This window comes from Mucor mucedo, assembly GCF_025094135.1.
Source record: "Mucor mucedo strain NRRL 3635 chromosome Unknown EV154scaffold_62, whole genome shotgun sequence".
Taxonomy (NCBI): domain Eukaryota; kingdom Fungi; phylum Mucoromycota; class Mucoromycetes; order Mucorales; family Mucoraceae; genus Mucor; species Mucor mucedo.
In genome coordinates, this window is record NW_026252346.1 from 88,276 (window position 1) to 107,120 (window position 18,845).

General features: G+C 36.3%; 7 protein-coding genes across 7 annotated transcripts; 4 read left to right on the forward strand and 3 right to left on the reverse strand.

Moving 5' to 3' along the window:
- Positions 1 to 1,580: 1,580 nt before the first annotated feature.
- Positions 1,581 to 2,502, reverse strand: EV154DRAFT_512885 (uncharacterized protein). The gene is made up of 2 exons (XM_051601969.1): positions 2,274 to 2,502; positions 1,581 to 2,215 (listed from the first exon to the last, which is right to left on the reverse strand). The coding sequence occupies exons 1-2, from the start codon at positions 2,406 to 2,408 to the stop codon at positions 1,973 to 1,975; spliced, it is 378 nt and encodes a 125-aa protein (XP_051456350.1). The 5' UTR covers positions 2,409 to 2,502; the 3' UTR covers positions 1,581 to 1,972.
- Positions 2,503 to 2,908: 406 nt separating this feature from the next.
- On the forward strand, positions 2,909 to 5,328 carry EV154DRAFT_512889 (malate synthase A). The gene is made up of 4 exons (XM_051601970.1): positions 2,909 to 3,477; positions 3,559 to 3,703; positions 3,867 to 4,037; positions 4,105 to 5,328. The coding sequence occupies exons 1-4, from the start codon at positions 3,093 to 3,095 to the stop codon at positions 5,057 to 5,059; spliced, it is 1,656 nt and encodes a 551-aa protein (XP_051456351.1). The 5' UTR covers positions 2,909 to 3,092; the 3' UTR covers positions 5,060 to 5,328.
- Positions 5,329 to 10,217: 4,889 nt separating this feature from the next.
- On the forward strand, positions 10,218 to 11,284 carry EV154DRAFT_538626 (glycosyl-transferase for dystroglycan-domain-containing protein; the record flags this gene model as incomplete). The annotated part of the gene is made up of 2 exons (XM_051604293.1): positions 10,218 to 11,042; positions 11,117 to 11,284. 2 exons carry the CDS (start codon positions 10,218 to 10,220, stop codon positions 11,282 to 11,284), a joined length of 993 nt encoding a protein of 330 aa, XP_051456352.1.
- Positions 11,285 to 11,317: 33 nt separating this feature from the next.
- EV154DRAFT_445349 (uncharacterized protein) lies at positions 11,318 to 12,406 on the reverse strand. Its single transcript, XM_051597083.1, has 5 exons — positions 12,122 to 12,406; positions 11,993 to 12,034; positions 11,873 to 11,923; positions 11,464 to 11,815; positions 11,318 to 11,398 (listed from the first exon to the last, which is right to left on the reverse strand). The coding sequence occupies exons 1-5, from the start codon at positions 12,293 to 12,295 to the stop codon at positions 11,355 to 11,357; spliced, it is 663 nt and encodes a 220-aa protein (XP_051456353.1). The 5' UTR covers positions 12,296 to 12,406; the 3' UTR covers positions 11,318 to 11,354.
- Positions 12,407 to 13,409: 1,003 nt separating this feature from the next.
- On the forward strand, positions 13,410 to 14,916 carry EV154DRAFT_544299 (6-phosphogluconate dehydrogenase). Its single transcript, XM_051604591.1, has 3 exons — positions 13,410 to 13,566; positions 13,643 to 14,081; positions 14,159 to 14,916. The coding sequence occupies exons 1-3, from the start codon at positions 13,438 to 13,440 to the stop codon at positions 14,791 to 14,793; spliced, it is 1,203 nt and encodes a 400-aa protein (XP_051456354.1). The 5' UTR covers positions 13,410 to 13,437; the 3' UTR covers positions 14,794 to 14,916.
- Positions 14,917 to 14,941: 25 nt separating this feature from the next.
- EV154DRAFT_445354 (glycosyl-transferase for dystroglycan-domain-containing protein) lies at positions 14,942 to 17,377 on the forward strand. Its single transcript, XM_051597084.1, has 6 exons — positions 14,942 to 14,959; positions 15,033 to 15,666; positions 15,726 to 15,770; positions 15,824 to 15,980; positions 16,047 to 17,210; positions 17,298 to 17,377. The coding sequence occupies exons 2-5, from the start codon at positions 15,120 to 15,122 to the stop codon at positions 16,909 to 16,911; spliced, it is 1,614 nt and encodes a 537-aa protein (XP_051456355.1). The 5' UTR covers positions 14,942 to 14,959; positions 15,033 to 15,119; the 3' UTR covers positions 16,912 to 17,210; positions 17,298 to 17,377.
- Positions 17,338 to 18,098, reverse strand: EV154DRAFT_512898 (uncharacterized protein). The gene is made up of 3 exons (XM_051601971.1): positions 17,946 to 18,098; positions 17,796 to 17,892; positions 17,338 to 17,727 (listed from the first exon to the last, which is right to left on the reverse strand). The coding sequence occupies exons 1-3, from the start codon at positions 17,979 to 17,981 to the stop codon at positions 17,423 to 17,425; spliced, it is 438 nt and encodes a 145-aa protein (XP_051456356.1). The 5' UTR covers positions 17,982 to 18,098; the 3' UTR covers positions 17,338 to 17,422.
- Positions 18,099 to 18,845: the final 747 nt, after the last annotated feature.

Genomic DNA, 18,845 nt, shown 5'->3' on the forward strand with positions numbered 1-18,845 from the left:
TTTTCATTTGTTTTTTTAAAATAATAAAATATTGACAGTCAACCTATAGTCTAGTATCATGGAAAGGATACTAGTCCTCAAACGATGGTCATAGCCCCGAAAGGCCTTAATATTGCAAGCGCTACATAAGCGGCACACCCCAAATGCTATGTAGAGCATTGACGTGTTTTTTGCGAATGAACTTGCGTAAAAAATCAAACATTGTATAAAAAATCACCAACCATGTGTAAAAAAAAAAAAAATATGTGGTATATAATCCTTTTCTTTTTATTGAGAGTTTTAAACAATAAAAAAAATTTTAGATACAACAAACCTTGTGTAAGAAAGAAAAACTTTTTTTTTTCAGCTGTCAATTTATGTTGAATAGACAGCTAAGCCTTCAACGAGGAAACACAGTCCTGAACGGAAATTTATGGCTTATCCGCGGAGTAAAAACCAGATAAGCTTTTTTTTATTGCGTGGGCTATAATGTCTGCGCATGCGTGAGTGTGTCATGTGTGGACAATTGCACTGTGAATGATAACAATCAAGTCTAAAGATCTATAATCAAAAATGCAAAATATGCATGATTACGTAGAAACTACAACAAAAAAATTCTCCTTTTCCAGATATTATCAAATAGTGGCACTGTCTTATTGTTGATCAATTTTTAGTATGTGCATTATCTAGAGTTTGCTTCAAGTTCGTCATTTAGCATTATAATGTTTGACATATTTTAGTAAAGTTTTCACACATGTGTCTGATGAATGATAAAAAAAAAACTATTTTACATCCTGTTGCCACCTGTCTTGTACTAACTTTACAAATAAGACTAAAATATAAATTTGACAAGCATGTTCATAGCCACATGTTTATAAGCCAGTAAATGATAAATACATATACTTATTTGCTTACTCATCACCGTATTCTTGTATGGATGTCTATGTAATAAAACATGTCCCTGTAGATTTTTACTTTCTTCATTGTTACTTATTACAGAACCGAAAGCCGTGCAAATTGGTCTTGATCACATCTATTAAAACTAATGGCTATTATTATCAATAATTCAAAAATGTTTATGACACTAAAAATCGTTGGTTACAACATTAAATCAAAAAGTGATTATATACATTTACAAAGTAGTTGGCTTTATAAGCAGGTGCATAATAGGTTTATTACGGAGAACTTTGGTATTTACTCTCTTCTTTTTCCAGCTAATGATTTGAGTACAACTCAGAAAACTATTATCATTCTTTTGGTCGTATATTTCCTGCAGTTGCTTTCGGAGTTCTCACAAAAGTACCAGTTGCTTGGAAATACTGGTCAAAAACTAAATGATTGACAATTATTACTCTCAAAATTTATAAAATCTCGCCTAAGGCTGTTGTAATTATTTTTTTATACGTAATTTTTTTTCTTATTAGTTAGCAGTAATGTCCTTATTGCTTCTTCTGTCATTATAAATGACATATTACTCCTTGGTTAAATCGTAACAACATTTACGATTAAGTTTAAAACTTTCGGGAATATCTGCACAGGTGTGAGTGTTTATGTTAGCATCATGTGAACAAGTAGGTAATAAGCATTAAAAAAAAAAACGGATTTTATGTAAAACCAAAATGATTAAACAAGTGTGCGAGCTTATGTCATGACAATAAAACTTCTTTATCTTTACACCTTTTATTCAAAGGAAACTGCTACAAAAAAAAATATCTCATACTTTGAATTAATCCAGACCTTTAGATACATATAAACCTCATTTACATGATAACGATGCTGATTCAAGCAGTGGTTCATAAGGAGATATTACGCTAATAGGCATTAACTTTGGGATGCGTTCGTAATTTTCTTTGGCACTCACGTGATCATTGTTTTTTTTAGATTTGAAATATCGTGTAACCTATTTGGCTTTTTCGTGGTTATTTAATATCCCATATTGTGGTTGCCACGCTTTCGTTTTATTTTGGCAGGTCTGGTTGCGTTGTCCCAAAATTTACATACACTTTACGAAAAAGAAACAAAGGACAGCAGAATATCCTTTGTATAACTTTTGGCTCATAAGACTTGGACCTTGAGAGGCTACTCCGAAGATGGCAACCGATAAGCAACACAAAAATGCTGATGTGAAAATGGGAGTATTTGGCAAACATAAGCTTTGACTGGTCATTGTATAAATGGAGCTTGACGCGGAAAAATAAACTCTGGAAAAGCTAAAAGAAATAAACGAATAGAGCCACTGTTCATGTTTTGTCAAATGTCTGGGGCTCGTGTCACAAACATTGTTATCGAATTACCCCGCTTTTTTTCATGGCCCATTTTCCCTTGGTTGGATCAAGAATTCTTACATTAAGAGAGTCGTGGGTAAAATAAATAAAATGATTTTTTTTTTCAAATGTAACCGTAAAAGACATGATGTATGCTAAGTACATGCCAACTCTTTAAGGATGAATTCCCCTTTTTTTGATTTTTATAGAAGTAAATGCAGACTTTTATAATTAACTTTTTTTTGTTGGCAAATTAATATTACAAATGATAAATGCATAAAAAAAACACTCCAATTTCTTTAGCCGGTTTTTTCCCAAGCTTTTTTAATGTAAAAAAAAAAAAAAGGTCGCCATGAACCGGAGATCGAATGATTTCGGTTTATACCCCTCTCATCCCTTCTTTTTTTATACCAGAGATGAACTTGAAGATATACTCTTTGTACGTCATTAAGAGAGAGAGAGAGAGAGATAAACAAAATAAGATGAGGGTACACAAACAAGATAGATGGAACTTTAATTTTTTATTTTATTTTTGAAAATTGTTCTAATTCGTAAGGCTTATAATAAAAAATAGAGAATAAACGAAAGCCTGTGAAAAAAAGAAAGCGTTTATAGGATATTATCGTGTCTTGTCGGTAAGAAGCCATGTGAATATGGAGAAAGTAGCATGTGATACCAAAAAAAACATGGTTGACTCAGTGGAGTAGCAGTCACCGCAAAAGATGGAGTTTTTTTTTTTTTTGTTGCATATAAGATTCTACTGGTAGTATAAATAGAGGGTATAAATTACCTTGAAACATTCCCTTTTTTTTTTTTGTTTTCTTCTTCTTTTTTCTCTTAATTCACAACATGTCTGTCGTATCTCAAGCTGCAAAGAAACTTTTCAAATCCACCGTTCCCGGTGTTGCTGTATTAGCACCTGTCACTGCCGGAGAAGCCGAGATTCTTTCTCCTCAAGCTTTACAATTCGTTGCAACTCTTCACCGTATCTTCAACCCTACCCGTAAGACTTTATTACAAAAGCGTAACTTGCGTCAACAAGAGTTGGATCGTGGTGTCTTACCCGATTTCTTGCCCGAGACCGCTTTCATTCGTAATGATCCTAACTGGCGTGCCGCCCCTCCTGCTCCTGGTCTTCAAGACCGTCGTGTCGAAATCACCGGTCCTGTCGATCGTAAAATGGTCATCAACGCATTGAACTCTGGTGCCTATACCTTCATGGCTGATTTCGAAGGTAAGAAATATCACATATAAAACACCCAAGAGGCACCTTGTAACTAATATTTCCTCCCCTCCTTTTTTGATGTATATATAGATTCTACTGCTCCTACTTGGGATAATGTGATCAGTGGTCAACTCAACATGCGTGATGCTATTCGTGAAACCATTTCATTTGTTAACCCTAACGGAAAGAAGTATGAACTTCGTAAGGACGGCAAGCTTGCTACTCTTCTTGTTAGGTAAGAAATCTTTTTTTTTTATGCATAATTTTCACGTGAAAAAATGATATGGGAATGAGGAAAAAAAAAAGATATATGAAGAGAGAAAGAGAGAGAGAGAGAGAGAGAGATAGAGATGTAAACCTTTTTTTTTTATTGGTTGCTAATACAACGACTTTTATAGACCTAGAGGTTGGCACATGGTTGAGAAGCATGTTCTCATTGACGGTGAGCCTTGTTCTGCTTCTATTTTTGATTTCTCTCTTTACTTCTTCCACAATGCCAAGGAACTTATCAAGCGTGGTAAGGGACCTTACTTCTACTTGCCCAAGATGGAGTCTCACTTAGAAGCCAGGTAAGAAAAAAGAATGAGGCTTGATAAAGAAGATGACTAACAAGGTAACATTTCATTTTATTTGCAGACTTTGGAACGATATCTTCAATGTTGCTCAAGACATGATCAACATTCCCCGTGGTACTATCCGTGGTACCGTCTTGATTGAAACCCTTTTGGCTGCTTATGAGATGGACGAAATTATTTATGAACTTCGTGATCACTCTGCCGGTTTGAACTGTGGAAGATGGGATTACATTTTCTCCTTCATCAAGAAGCTTCGTAACCATCCTCAATTTGTCTTGCCTCAACGTTCATCCGTCACCATGTCTGTTCTCTTCATGGATGCCTATGTTCGTTTGTTGATCCAAACCTGTCATAAGCGTGGTGTTCATGCCATGGGTGGTATGGCTGCTCAAATCCCCATCAAGAACGATCCTCAAGCCAACGATGTTGCTATGGCCAAGGTCCGTAACGATAAGCTCCGTGAAGTCACTGCTGGTCATGACGGTACCTGGGTTGCCCATCCCGATCTTGTGAAGATTGCACTTGATATCTTTAATGAACATATGCCCCAAGCCAATCAAATGCACATCCGCCGTGATGATGTCAAGGTCACTGCTACTGATTTGATCGATATTAATTTCAAGGGAACCATCACTGAAGAGTCCATTCGTGAGAACATCCAAATTGGTTTGGCTTATATGGAAGCTTGGTTAAGAGGTGTTGGTTGTGTCCCCATCTTCAACTTGATGGAGGATTTGGCTACCTATGAAATCTCCAGATCTCAACTCTACCAATGGGTTCGTCACAATGTTCGTACTGATAAGGGTAAGGTTGTTAACGCTGCCTACGTCTCTCAAATCTTGGATGAAGAGACTGACAAGATTAGCAAGAGTCTCGGTGCAAAGTATGCTGCTTCCAAGTATGAAGCTGCCAAGAAGGCCTTTGCTACTAACGTCACTGGTGAACGTTACGATGATTTCCTTCCTGATTTACTCTATGATGATATTATTACCATCAGCCCTCAATCTAAGTTGTAAATCAACAAGTTACCCATTTTACCCCCCCCCCTTTCCTCCCCCTTTTATGCGTGTATTTTTGTTCCATCTCTTCCTCTCTCTCTCTCTCTCTCTCCGATATATATTTTATATAAAAAAATAAAGCAATGAACCAATAGCAAAACTACTTGAACTATCGGTCCTTCCCCTCCTCCTTAGGGCGTTTTTTTTTTTTATTTATTCCCGAAAAAAAGCATTCCCAATGACCCAAACTTTTCTTTTTTTCATAATGTAAATTTGACCAATTTATACATAGCTCATATTAGATTCCCCAATATATAAATTGTGTGTGTGTGAGAAATGAATAGGGACAACAGGTTGCTATCGGAAACGTCCGGACTACAAGACATAAACCACCCCCTTTCTTTTGGCTTGTGATAATAATGGAAAGCATGACAAAGCTTATATTTTTAGGTTTTACGTCATTTGCACAGATACAAAAAAAAAAACCTTCGTTCTTGTTCTGCATCCATATGTCATTGTTTATTTTTAAAAAAAAACAATGTTTCATTGTTATAAATTGAGAAGAACAGTAGTGTTTCATAAATTATTATTTGGGTCGTGTTTTATCTCTTTGAAAAAAACAGATCCTGTGATAAAAGACTTACAAATCCCGAAAACATGTGGGGGTGGGAGGCGTGGGTATGGTACAGTAACAACAGTAGAGAATCAAATGAAGAAAAAAACTTGTTTTTATAGTGTAAAATTTATCTTACACGTTTATTTGTAATTTTAATTATAAAAAGAAAGAGAATACACAGTGTAAAAAAAAATACATGGTAACCTTCCCCACTTTTTTTTTTTTCATTGACATCAAAAAAAAAAGTTGGCTAAATGTATTACCTTCTCGTAGATCGGATTATATTGGAATACACACATGTAACTTTTGCCTTACGTTACCTCTCTAAAGGTTACTCAGATGATTGCGAAAAAAAAAGAAAAAAAAAAAAAAAGAAAAGCCCCACATCCCATACTTGGTAAATAAGGATTATCAGCATTCTCCTGCAAAAAAATGATTGGTAAGAAAATCGAAATGAGGTCGGTACAAAAAAAAATGTTTGGAACAGATGTCAACTCTATCTTCTTGTCAAATACACTCGTATCTATCACACAAGATAATACCATTTGTTATTTAGAATAACTATTCTTTTGTTCAACATTTTGGTTACCAGTTAAAACATTAAGTTTTACTGCTACCAAGCACAAGATCAATTAAAAATGTCATGGTTATGCCTTGTTGTTTTTGATCTGTGTACTGTTTAGAAGAGTGAGGGCGGGGGATTTTATTGAGATTAATCACAAAATGGTGATGGAGGACAAATAAAGAGTGTTTCTTGTTCTGTCATCTGGGCCGATTTTTATGGTTTCAGTGCGCTATTAACCTAAATACCGAATTTCTACTAATAATTAAATGGTGTGCGGATAATTTAGAGAACATGTAGAATAATCACGAAGCTAAATGAATAGATGGGATTTAGTGTCTAATATATTTTGGAGAGAGCTATGGAAAATATGAATACCTTTACATACGATTATGCATGAAAGCAAATACATAGTCTCATTTCCACTTAGAACTCTGATGTTTCCCGTTGTAACATTGATGCAGGCTTTAGCGCTATGAATGACTCATTGGATATCGATATAAAACTTGTATAAACCACAATAGCAATAACAACATTCTCTTTAAATTTAAAAAAGGAGATTGTTCTAAAGAGATAAAAACTTGGAAATTGTTCTTTTAGAATCAAGATATTAACAGACCTTGTTTGACGTTTACTAAAAAAAAGCCGGCATTTATAAAGTATCGTTCTGTAAAGACTACCTATATGCTCCCGCTCCACTTTATTCTAACACACACTACCAAACGCCAATTACCATAATATTTAACTTTATAAAAGACGTGGAGTGATACTTTAAAGCACATTATTTTAACATTCTTTCAAATACTTCATTCGCATTCTGTTTTTCACATTGTCCTGATTTAACTAATGAGCAACTGTATTCTCTTTTCAGAGACTACTACTAGACTTTTATTAGCTTTGTGTTTTTGCTTGCACACTACCAAAGCTCCTTATAAAACAAAGTGCTAGAAGAATTCGCCATGGCATTTTTTTTTTTTCATTACAGAAAACTCAACACATTAGAAAGACAAAGACAAGGACAAAAGTTTAAGTACATTAGAAGCATTTATTTAAATTAAAACAAGAAAACAAAAAGAAAAATGCTTCTCTTAGTTCTCAATATAGCTATTATGAATACCATATTGATTAACAGGACCAACCACGAGAAGGTGGAAGCATATCTGGCCCCAAAAAAATGTGAGAAAAAGGTGCGTGCAAAACCTTTTGGTACAAAAGACAAGTCTAATGTACAGTATCCACCCAATGCTAACTGTAAGTAATGAAAGAGGCCGCCAAAGGAACCCTACCCCAGGAGAAGAATAGCCAGGGCCAACATAACTACTTTCTCCCTTAAGATGGGTCTGGTCACTGACTTAAAGCTTGTCGGATGTTCGTGGGCCTTATTGACAACTTGTACGTTATGCCGTAGCACCTACTAGTCCTATATCCCACAAGTCGTGTATGTGAGGTTGGAGAACGATTGCCGTACTATACATCAAAATAAATTACAACCTCCTACGGGTGCAACGTATTCCCATCAACGACATTTCATTACAGAAGAGAGCCCCAGGATCGCTAAAGAAAAAGAAAAAAAAAAGCCAGGGTTTGCTATAAATAACCGTTTAGAGCTCCGGCTGACGTAGACACTGTCTGAGCCAATCAAATTGAAGCGCAGCAATTTTTCATGCAAACCTGATACTCATACGTGCTTTGCAGATTGAATGGTCAAAATGGGAGCATAGTATATGTTATGACAGATTGTGGCACTCCATTCATTGGTCACCGTGCTGTTTAATTTCTCGTTAACATTATTGTTGGGGAGCTAATGTCGATGGCGTAAAAACCTGATGGGCAGTCCACTCCTACTGCTTTGGGACCTCCCTAATATTGTACCTGCTACCTTTCTGGTTAATTGTTACAGGTTTAGAATGAAAGGCCGGGGTCTTATAGGATTTATGGTAAGACTAACTACCTTTCTTCTGCACTTAGCCTTGTATTTCGTCCCAGCATCACTTGTAGCTTTTTTGTTCTTCTTCTGCTTTTTTTTTCACCCCCCCCCTCCCTCCCTTCAGCATCTGGTAAATATTTGGTGTGTTCGGACGGTGCCCTTGGTGTTGGAATTCGTGTTTGTCCATGATATTGGAGTTCGTATCAGCTTGTGACAGTCGGATTCAATCTTTGTCTACATGAACTACTGATGGTTTATGTTTGAGCTACTGGAACACTTCTTTCACTTGTATTCCCATAAACCTGCTTCTTTAGCCATAAACGAAAAAAGGCCTTTAGTAATTATTCTTATAAACATACAAATGTATATGAAGATGGTTTAAGCAACGAATGTTTTATATTTGATGTAGATGTTGTCGATGCTGTCAAAGTCGTTGTGTATAACGACATGTTCTACTACTCTTTTCTTTAAACAGCTTAATTATTTACGTATCTTCGATGATTTATTTTACCTGTCAGCCAGGTGTCATTTTTGTTTGTGAATTGTAACTTGAAAGGGTCTTCGTTACTCTAATTCTTTGACGGTGTACTTGTGCTTATACCCTTCAACTCAACTTAAATCGTATCAGCCGCATACATGAAAATTGTGATAAAAATGATCTAAATTCCATTCCTTCTAATCAAGACATCATCAAAATCGGTTATGATTAATATATGGGTACATATTACTCAATCTAGGAAGTGTGAAATCAACCGCCCGACATCAATTGGCCAAGCCCTTTACTAATAAGCGTTTGATCACTTTTATCTCCAGCCAGATATTTCAGCACTGTCTACTAAACATACATTTATGTTACGACATGTGTCGATAGTGCCACCCATAATAGGAGAGCCCACCAACCTGGTGAATTTACTAAACTCATATTTCATTTTAATTACGTCCCCGTTAGAGTTATGTTAAGTCATCTTATTCTTTTTTTTTATTCAATTATCCCCATGTATATACAAGCATATTCTATCTGCTTCTGCCATTTTTTTTTTTTTTTTTTTTTGCAACGCTGATCCTTCATTTATTTTGCGTAAATTTGTAAAGTGCGATGTAAATTATTTTAATAAATATGCGTACGTTTGTGCAACCGGTACTTTTACATAAGACGTACTGCATTCAAGATATACTTCATTCAAGATATACATGCTTTTTTTTAAAGAAAAGAAATAAAACCAAGGAGAAGGGGATGATGTTCCTAAAATATAGGCGGATACACCGTATAATTCTTTTAAAAATAGAATTTATCAAATAAAAGAGTGTCAGAGGGAGTTTTAAAACGGGGTGAAGGTTTCTCCTTAATTTAATGTTTGGGATAACACACAGACTTTTTTTCTTAATAGCATGCATGATGTATTACAACTAAAGTTTTGCTTTCTAAATAGGTCGAATAACTCCTTTTTGAGGTCAAGTTGGGAATAGAGAACAGACACTCTTCCTTCTTTTCCCTCTAGAAACATGCTCTGCAAGGGGGTGGAAAAGAAGTAAATTGGAAATAATAATTACAATTTAAAGTTCAACCGCTCTACCAATGGAAAGGAGCCGTCTCTTCTTATTGAGTTTGAATGGTTTAATGTGGCCCAAAAAAAAGCAAGAGGTCCTTTTTTGTAGTTCTTGTATTTTTTTAATTTTTATTTTTTTGTTTGTTATATATACTCATTGTGATGAAGGAATCACTGACGATATTCAAAGTATTGAAACTGTTTTTCAGTATTTATTTAGCAGGTTCCTTATTTTATGCCACCATTCACTTGCTCGGTTTCGGCTGGTTCCAGACTTCTTCCATAAGCTCATCCACCAACGGACTACAATCTAGTTTACCGAGATCGGAAACTGTCAGTGTACCTTCACTTCAACAAAAGTATTTGACACCACAGAAAGTAACATGGACTAACGCAGAAGGTAACGTGCGCGGGGGAGGGGGGGGGGAAAGAGAGAGAATGTTTAAATAACCTTCCAAAGTGTAGGCGGACAAAATCATTCAATTCCAGAAGACCTTGTTTTAAGCAAAGTGTTCTCAGATGCTATGGGACCTTCCAAAGTGATTCCTTATTACTTTCGAGCTTCTGAAATTTTTGATCAAGAAGATGTGACGATTGCCACCTTAGTAACACATAACCGATTCCCTGTTTTGAGTCGATTAGCCACCAAATATAAAGGACCTATTTCGGTTGCTATCCACGTTAACGATGACAACACAAAGGATGAGATTTTGACGGATTTGCATGCCATGTACAAGAGTAATCCAGATATGGGACGTTATGTAGATATTCATTTAGTTGTGGATAAATTCGATAGACAATTTAATATGTGGCGTAACGTTGCCAAATTCTTTGTGCGATCTGATTTCTTGATGATGCTGGATGTGGATTTTTATCTGTGTACGGATTTTAGAGAATCATTAAGAAAGAATGACGAATTAATGGATATACTCCGTACGGGAAGAGGTGCGGTTGTTGTACCTGCGTTTGAATATATCACTGAAGAAGACGGCGAAGATTGGACAGTATTTCCAAAGGATAAAGAGGCTCTCATGAATATCGTTTTGACTGAAAAGATCGACATGTTTCATTTGGGTTGGACACGAGGCCATGGATCGACTAACTATAAGAAATGGTATCAGTCCTCACAACATTATAAGGTCACGGATTATAATTATTCGTATGAGCCCTATGTCATCTATAAAAAAGAGGGAACTCCTTGGTGTGATGAACGTTTCATTGGCTATGGTGCTAATAAGGCTGCATGTCTTTATGAAATCTATTTAGCAGGCATTGATTATTGGGTTCTTCCTAATGACTTTTTAATCCATCAAACACATCATTACCTGGAAGATACTAGAGCAAAAGAGGTAAGTGAAATCATGGCCGGTTATTTAAAATATTTTTAATTTTAATTTTTTTTTTTTTTTTTTTTCTTATTTAGCGTAAATACAACAAGAAGCTTTACGATTACTTTAGAGAAGAAGTATGTCTTCGTTATTCTCGTTTAATGATTTCTGCTGGATTGTGGGATACTCCCATCTCTACAAACTTAAAGCATGAATGTGCTAAAATCAAGGGATTCAGAGAAGTCGTTTCTCGTGTTCAATAATTACACCCACCCACCCACCCATTCACCTTCTATAGATTATAATAAAGAATTTATTTCAATATACTTGTATTTAGTTTGTACGAAGACGTTCTTCAATAGCCTTCTTCTTGTTGGCTACAGATATATATATAAAAAAAAAGTTAGAGAAAAAAAAAATCTAATTACAGAGATAGACTTACACTTCATTGCTTCAGCTTCTTCTTGAGTAGCGTTGTATTGAACAATGTTGGATTGGTTGAAAGGATTCTCGGGTGACTTTTGGAAAGCCTTATAAATCAAATCCTTAAGTTGACTCAAACGCAAACCGGGATAATCCTTCTTAAAGTTGGGTAATTCACGTTCTTCAAAGGCAGCCAAAGCACCCTTGAAACGACGTTCAGGATGCTTCTCAACATCCTTGGCTTTGGATCCTGTATCATCAATAGACAAAAGATCAAGTGCATCATCGATACCTGTAGCTGAGAATTCAGGAATGACACGCTTGGTTTGACCAACAGCTTCGTGCTTGGCAGACTTTTGTGCAGCTTTTTTCTATAGGAACAAAGTCAGTTTCCTAGTTTTACTTCTCTTTTCTCTCCCGGTACTTACATCGACACCCTTTAATGTAGGCTTTGACTTGAATTGCTTCTCTTCTTCAGCCTAATTTTTTAAAAAAAAAGAGTTTAATGTGTGCGTGTTTTTTTTCTCTGTAAATGACGGTATATTTACCAAGAGTCTAGCGGCTTCGGCCTTCTTTTCAGCAAGAGCAGCCTAAAGATCAATAAAGTAATGAGTTTTTTTTTTCTCTCTCTCTCTCTCTCGGAAGGAAGGGAATTTAAATCACCCAATGGGACTTACCTTCTTGGCTTCGGCATCTTCCTTCTTGTTGTTCTTTCCCTTTGCACCTTGAGCCCATTTCTCAGACTCGGCAGCTTCAGAGGCAGCAGCCTTCTTGTTATCTTTCTCGGCCTTGGATGCAGCCTTCTTGGCATTACCAGCTTCTTTCTTATCGTTACTTCCCTTCTTTGCCATTTTTTATTTTATTTTTTTAAAAAATAGTTGTTTTGGGGAAAAAACTTTTGGGTTTTTTTTGGTAGGGTCAACTTTTTTCATAAAATTTTAAAATTCAGCACAAATAACAAAGAAGCTAGATAGACCTTTAACAATGGTATGACATCAAAGATAAAATTTGTTTGTTTCTGACAAATGGGTAATTATAGATGGCTCCCCGTTACATAAAAATATGCTAATCTGCGTTGTCATAGAAAAAATCCCAATCTACAGCATTTTGATTCGATATGTCTTGTTAAAAAGGAAACTTAGAACCAATTAAGTTATTGTATCGCATTCATTTGTTCTATTCGATAGAGAATGACTCTGTAGAATAAGAGACGATCATACCCAATTGATTGGCTGATACACTGATTATGCTAGTAACGAGAAAGATATGTCACTGAGACTACGGCTTGATTTAGAAATTGAACGTTCCACAGCATAGCAAACTAAAAAAAAAAAAAAAGGTTCTTAATAGTTTTTAAGAAAACAGAAAAAAAAAAAAAACTCAAAACAAGAATGACATGGCATGCGTCAGTTGGATTATAACAAGTGTTCTCAGTGGCACTCTGCTAATCATAAAAAAAAAAAAAATTGCTAGCAAAAAAAAAAAATTGTGTTTATCTGAGTCATGTCATTTCAAGCCAGTAACATTGAGATGAAAACCTATGAGGTGTAGGCTCTCTTCTTTTTTTTTGCATAACGTATATTGGATAGCACAAACTGGAAATTGGAAGACAGACCACTATTTTTTTTTTTTTTTCGCAGTGATAATAAGGGAGATAAAAAAGCGTAATAAATCTATCAAATTACAAAACATTCACTGTTTTATTAAGGATGGAGCACTAATCAAAAATGGCGTCAAATGACACTTGCACTTTCAATAAATAATAAAAAAAAAGATGTATACAAATAACACAAATCTGTACAAGTAATGACTCACACCAATCAGAGAAGAACTTGGGCACTAAATGCATTGATCAAAGATTTCTTATCTTTTGGCTTTTGATTGGACGATTATCTCGTTTGATTTTTCTCTCCGATTCTACTATAAATGAATACCGTAATATTCTCGTCTTTTCCGACTTTTTATAACTCTTATATTTTTTCAAAAAAAAATCATGGCTTCTCGTGCTTTTTCTACTGCTATCCGTGCCGCTGCACGCGCTACTGTTTCCCGTCCTACTGTTGCCATCAGACCTATGTCTGTCTTGGCTAACACTATGAGACGCACAGCTGTCAAGTCTACCGTAAGTTACAATAATCCAATAAAAATAACGCGACATGAATTTTTTTTTTTTTAATAAACTCTTTGTCAATTGATAGATTGCCACCCAAACACGTAGCATGAAGACATTAAACTTTGGTGGATCCGAAGAAACTGTCTATGAACGTTCTGATGTTCCCAAGGAAAAGTTGCTCGATACCTTCAAGAACGATACCATTGCTGTCCTTGGTTACGGTCCTCAAGGTCGTGGTCAAGCCCTCAACTTGCGTGATAACGGTGTCAATGTTATTATCGGTCAACGTGAAGGTAAAACCTATCAACAAGCTATTGAAGAAGGTTGGGTTCCCGGTAAGAACTTGTTCCCTGTTCTTGATGCCGTTGATAAGGGTACCGTTGTCATGAACCTCTTGTCCGATGCCTATCAAAAGGAAATCTGGCCTCAAATGAAGCCTCTCTTAACTCCTGGTAAGACTCTTTATTTCTCTCATGGTTTCTCCATTGTTTACAAGGATCAAACCAACATCGAAGCACCTGAAGGTAATATTTTTTAAGTGTGTGTGCGTGTGCGTGTTTGTGTAGTATACTAAAAGAAACTATCACAAAAAAAAAATTAGGTGTTGATGTTATTCTCGTTGCCCCCAAGGGTTCCGGTTTCACTGTCCGTCGTCTCTTCCAAGAAGGTCGTGGTATTAACTCTTCTTTTGCTGTTCACCAAGATGCTAGTGGTCATGCCAAGGAGCGTACCATTGCTTTGGGTATCGGAATCGGATCTGGTTACATGTACGAGACCACTTTCGAGAAGGAAGTCTACTCTGATTTGTTCGGTGAGCGTGGTGTCTTGATGGGTGCCATTCAAGGTTTATTCCAAGCTCAATATGAAGTTTTGAGAGCCAATGGTCATTCTCCCTCTGAAGCTTTCAACGAGACTGTTGAAGAAGCCACTCAATCTCTTTACCCCTTGATTGGTGAGCGTGGTATGGATTGGATGTACTCTAACTGTTCTACTACTGCTATGCGTGGTGCTCTTGATTGGTGGAAGCCTTTCCATGATGCCTCTAAGCCTGTCTTTGAAGATCTCTACAAGTCTGTTCGTGATGGTACAGAAACTGCTCGTTCTCTTCAACGTAACTCTGAGCCTGATTACCGTGAGAAGCTCGAGGCTGAACTTGCTGAAATCCGTGAATCTGAGATCTGGAGAACTGGTAAAACTGTTCGTCAACTCAGACCTGAAAACGCTGGAAAGAACTAAGTTTGTATAGTAAAAAAAAAAAAATATTAGATCCTTTTAACACAAAATATCACCCCCTTACTCTTTTATAAAAAGAGAAAATAACTGTATAAAAATAAAAAAGCATATTAAAACAATCATAATCATGAAGTTTTTTCTTAATCTTCTCATTTTAGTCTACATAATACTAAAAAGATCAGTGAATTAGGGTATTATTTTTGAAAGTGATCCCAATTCTTGGTGCGAAATTATGAATTTACCGAGTTTTTTTTTTTTTTTTTTGGTTTTTAGCAAGTTTCCTTTTTTAACCATAGAAAAAAAAGCTCTCTCGTCCTCCTTTTTAAATAATGGACAAGCTTTTGGGTAGAAAAGCGACAAGTCAGAATAGCAACTTGGACAATGATAAAAATAAGCCCTTTTACAATAACTCGAGACGACATTATAAACGTTTTTCATCTTCGCCTCCCACAAACGCATGGCAAAGAAGATTATTATCACCCGCCAAAGGCATCATTCCTTTAATCGCCATTGTCTTTTTATTTTTTATGCTCTTTCCTTCCGGTGGTTCATCTAAAAAATCCAATAGAATACAATTAAGAGAACAACCCACGTACGAAAAACATGCATCGAGTTGTTCAGTTGAATTATGTAATCCTTTAAACAAATGCTCTACTTGGTTACCCAACCAAAGGTACAATTGGTCCGATTTATCAAAAGCAGGCGTATTTCGTGATTTATCCACCATTAACGTGAGTACAGGTTGCGATTTACGCATCAAGGTTGAAGGACGAGTCGATGGAGGTGAATGGTTGACTATTCCCAACGGATTGACAGAATGTACAGAAACGGGTTATGGCACAAAGTGTCGCAACTTTGTAGAGTTGGATTTGAAAGGTTCGATTTTTTTTTAATATTTTAAACGCGCATCTACTAAAAATTATTTTTCATTAAAGCTGATATCTTGATTATGGCCACGCAAATGAAAAACTTGATGAAAGGTATTTATATTATAGAGTTTACTAAAATTATGATTTAACAAAAAAAGGATTAGATAAATCCAGTCAAAGTCAAGAAATAATTCTTGTACAGCATGCAGGGGAAATTTTGGATACGATGGATGTTACCTTGATCAGTCAATTTTCAGTCAATCGATTAGAAACATTTGCAAAAGCTATCAAATCTTGGAGTGGCCCTATTACCGCTGCCATGTAAGTAAACAAAAAGGGGTCGCCTCTATGTGCGGTATATAGATCACTGACACGTCTAAAAATTAGTTATCTCACCAATGCAGCAGATATTGAGGAACTTGTGGAATTCTTTAGTGTTCAAAAGAATTTAGAGGCTTATGCTGGAGTCACATTAGCACTTGTCAAACCGAATTATCTCAGTAACGCACATCTTGCTTATCCTATCAACCATCTTCGAAATATAGCTATTACAGAATCATCCACAGAGTATATCTTTGTCTTGGATGCCGATTTCTCACCTTCGATTAATTTATATGGATATCTCCGCAACAAACTTCTTCCTTTTATCGCATATCAATCTGGGAAGATACCCGATACGGCGTGGGTTGTACCTTGCTTTGCTTTGCGCGAAGGGTATGATCAAATACCTTTACCTGATTCTTATGACGAACTGAGGAAATTGGTGGGACGTGATATTGCCTATATTACAGATCCGGGAGCTGGACATGGACCTACATTAGCTACAGAGATTGCCATGGTTCGACCTTTATTATTAGGCAACCCGCTTGCTTATGAAGTTTGCTTTGAATCTCAATGGGAGCCCTATTATATCTTGCATCGATCTGCACCCCTGTATGATGCCCGGTTTAAAAACCAAGGTGGAGATAAACAAGCGCATGCGCTACATTTGAATGCGGAAAAGTTCCGGTTCATGATATTACGTGAAGTCTTTATGATGCATAAAGATCATTCGAAAATGATTTGGCCCGACGGTGGATTTGAAAAGGCGCAAAAGGCGATCAAAAAATGGAATTATTTTGATGAATTTATGCATGAAATTGAATCGCTTTATGGTACCAATGTTAGATGGCCAAAAGGATGTACTGCAATGGCAATAGGATGGCAGGATCAACGAAGAGATGGATTGGGATTGGCGGCCGGGGCTGCATAAATAACAGGAAGCGTATATCACCTTTTTATAGATTACAGTCACTAGATACGAGACTTTAGGATGGATGTTAGACAAAATGAATTGATGAATGGATCCAGTAGTTAAATTACATACGTAATGGATCTAAACTAAATAAACTATAATTCTGGATAAACCAAATAAGCGGATAAGGTCAGTATGGATTATTCGAATTGAAATCAAAAGGTAGGATAGATCAACTTTTTGTTCATCTGGATAGTGTCACCAGTGAACCGTGTAACACATTATCTCGTAAAACACGTAATAATTTTCATTTTGAGGTAATCTTACTCATTGAAGGGAGACACAAAGGATCTTTCAAGTCACACACAAAATGGCATTTTTGATTAATTTTTGTGAAACAATAGAAATATATGGGAAAAAAGCTGTTCATTTATTTATACAATTTGCTAAACAAAAGGATTGAACCTTTTCATCTTAAAGCGACCCGTCTTTTTTTTTTTTTTTTTTTTTTTTTTTCTAGTTTTTTCCTTTACTTGAGGAGGTTATAGATGGTAGCAGAGGCAGTACCGAGAAGAGTAACGAGACCAAGCATACCGAAAGCACCACGAGTACGCTTGGCGGGGTTACCAGTAGAATAACCACTGACAAAGACAATACGACCCAAGATGAAGAGAACACCAGCAGCGGCAGAGACTTCAGGATATTTAATACCACCAACTAACAACAAAGTGTTGTAGATGGGAAGGATTTCAAGGGTATTTTGATGAGCACGTTGAGTACAGTTGAAAACGTTCTTCTTGGGATCCTTTTCAGCTTCTTCCTTTTCAGCATACACTAATAAAATTTACCCAAATAAGTCAAAAAAATATACCTCAAAAAACCCTTTTGCATTAAAGACTTACTATAAGGATAGGGGACCTTGGCAGCTCTACGAGCACCACCGACCTTCATAGCTAAACTAAGAGTGTAAAGAGCACTGGCGACAGCGACAGCGAGAACCTAAAAAAAAAAATTAACCGTGGCTCCCTTAGAAATTGGATGAAAATACTTACGTAACCGTATTCGGAGGGAACAGTAATAGCAGGCATTTTTATGATTTTTGTTTTGATGACAATGAGAAAAAAGAGAGAAAGGCTCACCTTTCAACTTCAATTATATACCCAGCCCGCCCCGATTAAATATGTTTAATACGCAAGGCCTCGTAATCCGGAAGATTATTTCCCGTACCAATCAAAGATACTGCTTACGAGGCAGTCCAAATATAGTAACCGGAATACTTTAAAATTCAGACAAATAAAAAAATAGTTTTTACCTGTTTTTCGCAAAAAAATAAAATTCAATTCAGCTTTTACCTGGAAAAATATAAAGTCGGCACCCCCACAACTTACACTCTAGGGTAGCACTTTGTCCTCTAGAGACATTGGGACGGTCATTTCCGCCCCAGATTAATGCAGCGATGTAAAACATATCCTTTGCGGCCATCACACCACGACTTTTCACAATACTTGATAAACTTTTGTAGAAATCCCCACCGCCGAAAATTGTTTCGGAGCAAAAGCTATATATCTACTAAAGAATGTCGGCCCAGAATGTCTTACTTAAATAGTAGCATGTTGTACTAACCTTCGATGTCTTAAGTTTGTATATACCCAAAAGCAACAATTTTCCAAGGCTTTGCCTCCTTTTTAGCTGGTCGCAAAGTTGATTCGTGACACCATCTCGTAACCCTCTAAACTTTACTTGGTCATTGTTTATGACCGTTGTCGAAAATAACCAAACTCGATCTCCCGGCCCAAACTTCTCTTTGTGTGATCTATCATACATGCTGCAAAACAGTTATTTAAGACAATAAGTAATACCCTATGGCATGTATACGTATCTTCTAATAGCTGATCTGCAGTTCGGTTATAGACAAGAATATACTAAAGTTGTCTCCTTTCGTTTGTTGTGGT